The sequence below is a fragment of the Camellia sinensis genome, chromosome 10 (assembly GCF_055761805.1).
Source record: "Camellia sinensis isolate YWXY chromosome 10, ASM5576180v1, whole genome shotgun sequence".
Lineage (NCBI taxonomy): Eukaryota > Viridiplantae > Streptophyta > Magnoliopsida > Ericales > Theaceae > Camellia > Camellia sinensis.
Genome location: NC_138970.1, coordinates 75,764,066 through 75,768,575, shown reverse-complemented (window position 1 = coordinate 75,768,575; position 4,510 = coordinate 75,764,066). Strand labels below are relative to the sequence as shown.

General features: G+C 41.4%; 1 protein-coding gene across 1 annotated transcript; it reads right to left on the bottom strand.

The window, feature by feature from the left end:
* Positions 1-1,823: 1,823 nt before the first annotated feature.
* Positions 1,824-2,330, bottom strand: LOC114311158 (uncharacterized). The gene has a single exon (XM_028257223.2). The coding sequence runs from the start codon at positions 2,328-2,330 to the stop codon at positions 1,824-1,826; it is 507 nt and encodes a 168-aa protein (XP_028113024.2).
* Between the last annotated feature and the right edge of the window lie 2,180 nt (positions 2,331-4,510).

Sequence of the window (4,510 nt, the reverse complement as noted above, 5' to 3'; positions counted from 1 at the left end):
TCAATTTGAAATTATGCAAATAAAACTCCTTTAAGCTACTGCTTTGCTCAACAACCGAGATAATTCCATTCCACACCGCTGAGTACCCATTGGATGGATTTAAAGATGGAAACCAACTAGTCACCTTCAACTTATATCTATTACAAACGATTCTTTTCCACAAAGCATCCTTTTCACTACCAAACCTCCACCACCACTTGACTAGCAAGCATTTATTTACATCCCTCAAGTATCTAATGCCCAAACCACCTTGATCTACTCTTTTTGACATTTACTTCCATTTTATCATATGAATTTTCCTTTTTGAATCAGAACCATCCCATAAGAAATTAGCTTGAACCTTCTCCAATTCTTTAGCAACCCCTTCAGGCATTTTAAACAATGATAAATAAAACACAGGCAAAGCTGAAGTTACTGATTTAACCAGTATTAACCTTCCCGCAAAAGACAGCATTTTCCTCTTCCACCTAGCTAGTTTACTTTTCACTTTATCCACTACTGGTTTCCAAGTAGCTAACCTCCTTGGATTAGCTCCTAGTGGCATCCCTAGATAAGTAAGTGGCAAAGATTTAACTTTACAATTTAGGATTGCAGCCATATCATTCATCATCTCCTCAAAAACACCCACACCACATACCACGCTCTTGTGAAAATTTATCTTCAAACCAGACATGATTTCAAAGCACCTTAGCACCCTTTTCAATTTCCTCACCTCCTCCACCTTTGCTTCACTGCATAAAAGTGAATCATCTGCAAACTGTAAATGAGTTAACACCACCCCCTCACAACCTACTTTTACCCCTTTGATTAGGTTTAACTCACAAGCTCTACTCAACAACATGTGTAGGCCTTCAGCTACTAAATTGAACAGAAAAGGGGATAGGGGGTCACCTTGCCTTAGCCCCCTTTGAGGGCTAAACTCTTCGGTAGGAGAACCATTGACGAGTACTGAGACCCTTGCAGTTGTAACACACTCCTTCATCCAATTAATCCATTTAACTCCAAACCCAAACTTGGAGAACATATTAAACAGAAAACCCCAATTAATAGAGTCATATGCTTTCTCAAAATCCAACTTAATGAGCACACCCTTCTTCTTGGCCTTCTTCCAACCCTCAACAACCTCATTAGCAACAAGTACTCCATCTAGAATATTCCTCCCGTTTAAAAATGCAGACAGAGGCTCACTAATAATATGTGGCATTATGGATTTCAATCTGTTTGCCAATAGTTTTGCTATGATCTTGTACATTGAGCCTACCAAACTTATTGGTCTGTAATCAGAAAGCCCTAGTGGATTATCTCTCTTCGGAATGAGGGTTATGAAAGAGCTATTTATACCTTTAACCAATTTGCCATTCGTATGAAATTCTTTCACAAAATTAATGACATCGCCCTTCATCACCTTCCAAAACTTCTGATAACACAACAAATTAAACCCATCCGGACCTGGTGCTTTATTCCCATCACAATCCATCACTGTAGATTTAATTTCTGATTCTATAAATTCTGCTTCTAGCAATCTGAAACACACCCTGCCTTCAACTGATGGAAACTGACCCCCTAGCACAGGTCTTGAAGGCCATAGTTCTGCATACTGTAACTTAAAAAATTCCAGCACTTTACTCTTCACTTGACTTGGATCATCAAACACCACCTCCCCTTCTGAAATAGAGTTTATCTCATTTCTTATTGTTCTACACTTTGTAACAACATGAAAAAATCTTGTATTTTTATCCCCTTTCATGGCCCAGTTAAGTTTAGACTTTTGCAACCATAGCCACTCCACCATCCTACTCAACCTCCACATTTCAGCTCTAGATTTACTTCTCCTCATTTTTTTCCTCTCCATCAAGGTCTCTAACCTCAGCCAGCAGATCAAAGCTATGAAGCTCACCCTCTACTAACTTTAATTTATTTATAACATTACCAAACACCTCCACATTCCAACTTTTAAGACCATTTTTCAAGAACTTAAGCTTCTGTGCCAGAATAAAACCAACCCAACCCACAACAGTGGCCTCTTCCCATTTAGACTCCCAGAATCTTCTAAGGTTTTTATGCAAGAACCATGCATTTAGAACCCTAAAAGGCTTTGGGCCCCAGTCCCTCTCATCCTCCATCATAAGGAGAGGGCAATGATCCGAGACCAAACGAGGCAAACCCCATAACTTTAACTTGAACACCTCAAGCCATTTTGGATCTACTAACACTCTATCTATTTTGCTCCACTTCTCCCCAACAAATGAATTACACCAAGTAATTCTCCTTCCAAGTAAAGGTAATTCAGAAACCTCACACTTATCAATGAACTCATTAAATTCATTCATGCCTCTATCCCTCCTTGAGCACCCTCTCCTTTCCCCAATCTGTCTAATCTCATTGAAATCTCCTCATAAACACCAAGGATCAGGAAACTCCTCCTTCAATTTCAATAAACAATTCCACAGCTTCCCTCTTCAGCCCACATCATTCGGTGCATAAATGTTTATAATAACACCATTGAACTGATGGAATAAAGTACTTGATAACAGGATGAGCCTTCTATTACTGCAACATTCCTTCACTTGGAATACATCTGGGTCCCATATACACAATAACCCTCCCGCCGAGGCTTCAGCATCCACCACCATAAACTCCATTTTGGCTCTAACCCATACAGATCTGACATCTTCCTCTGAAAACTCTAACTTTTTTGTCTCTTGGAACAGTACCATATCTACACTCCTCTTCTTTAAAAGCTTCTTCACTTTGCTTCTCTTCTCCATCCTCCCCAACCCTCTAACATTCCACGAAAGCAACTTCATAATTAACCATGTTTACACCTATCTAACCCCCTGCTAGTGTACTTTATAGCCCAGCTTTCTTCCCCCCTTCAATACGCTCCATATCCTTCAATTCAAGATCCACTATTTCCTTCACCACTTCAGCTCTCTTGCCATTAAACTGCATCCCGAGAATTTCTCCCATTTTTACAGTTGCTTCGGCTTCATTCAGTATAAACCTCCCTTTGTCGACTCCACCCTCTATTGAAGTAGATAGAGACGTTGCCGCCACTGCTGCAAGCCAAGCTGCTGCCTTACGCATGGCTCTACTAGTTGAAGCACCTCTGCTCCCATACTACCTCATCATCTCGAAGGGTCTTCTCCTTAAAATGTTCTGATTAGATTTTCTCCTACTGTTACTCCTCTCCTTTACCTTTTCCTTCCCCTTCCTACATCTTGAATGCTTATTACTTGGCTCCTTCTCTTGGGCTTCTGAGAGGCTTGACAGTCTCCCACAATACCCTACTTTAGCAGCGTTAATTCTTTCAGATGATTCCTGCTGCCCCAACCCAGTTTCTAGTGGCCCCAGCCCAATTTCTGCTTGACACAGCCCACCCACTTGCTTTAATAAATTATTATGGCCCAAGACTACTTCTATATTCACACCAGACCTTTCAAGGCTAGACCCTCCAAGACTTCTAACAAAACCTGGCGTGCCCACTTGGTTCTCCAAACTCTCACTGACAACCATCTCCTCCTCAGAGCTGATCCTCTGGCTTCGCACTTCCATCATTTATTTGCATGACTCATCACTCATTTCTTTCCCCCCATCACTTCGAACATTTTGAGCTTCACCTACACTCCTCCAGCATGCCACATTTTCCACCTCCTTCCTCATACTACAACTACTTGGTCTGGTTTCTTGGTCCACCCTAAAGCCAACCCCCAGGTCAGCAGCTAACTCCTCCTCCATGTCAGCAGCATCATCAACTTCCGTTCTGCAATTTCTGTCCTTATCTTGTTCTCCCAGCACATTTGAACTACCAAACTCATCTACAACTTGATGCTTATGACATCTACATGTAAATTTCAAAGCTCTGACCGTTACCACCTGTTCTTCGCAGACTCTTACTGGAAATAGCATACCTCTGCATTCCAGTTGCACAACTGAGTTTATGGGATCCATCCATTTAGTGGATACCTTAAGCATAGCACACACAAAGGATAGTGGTTGATTCATATCCCCTTCAAAACATAGCACCTGCTCTCAGATCCCACATATCTTTCTGAGATTGGAACTATTCCACAGATGTAATGGGATTCCATAGCAACTTAACCATACACATCTTTCCTGCACCAGTACCTGCCCAGATTGTCCTTCAGTAATATCTTCACACCAATCCATGATCAGCTCCTTAATAGCTAATAATTTCAATGCCCTCTCATCCTTTGATTTAAACATAATTACCACATCTTTTCCCCCACTTTCCCTCACCATGATATCCTCCACTCCTATTGCTGCCAATTCCTTTTTCAGACTAACATCAGCAAATTGGGCCTTCAATCTTACAATGATACTCTCAAACAACCAGCCATTTCTTGCCTCATCTGCCTTTAGTAGGATGTTTCCTATTTCCCCTGTCCTCTTTCCTTCAACAGCCACTGCATAGGATCTCCTATCTCTAATGCCACGAGCCCCATCTCTAACCACTCCAGCTTGTACGACGTTTGCTACTAGTCTCTGC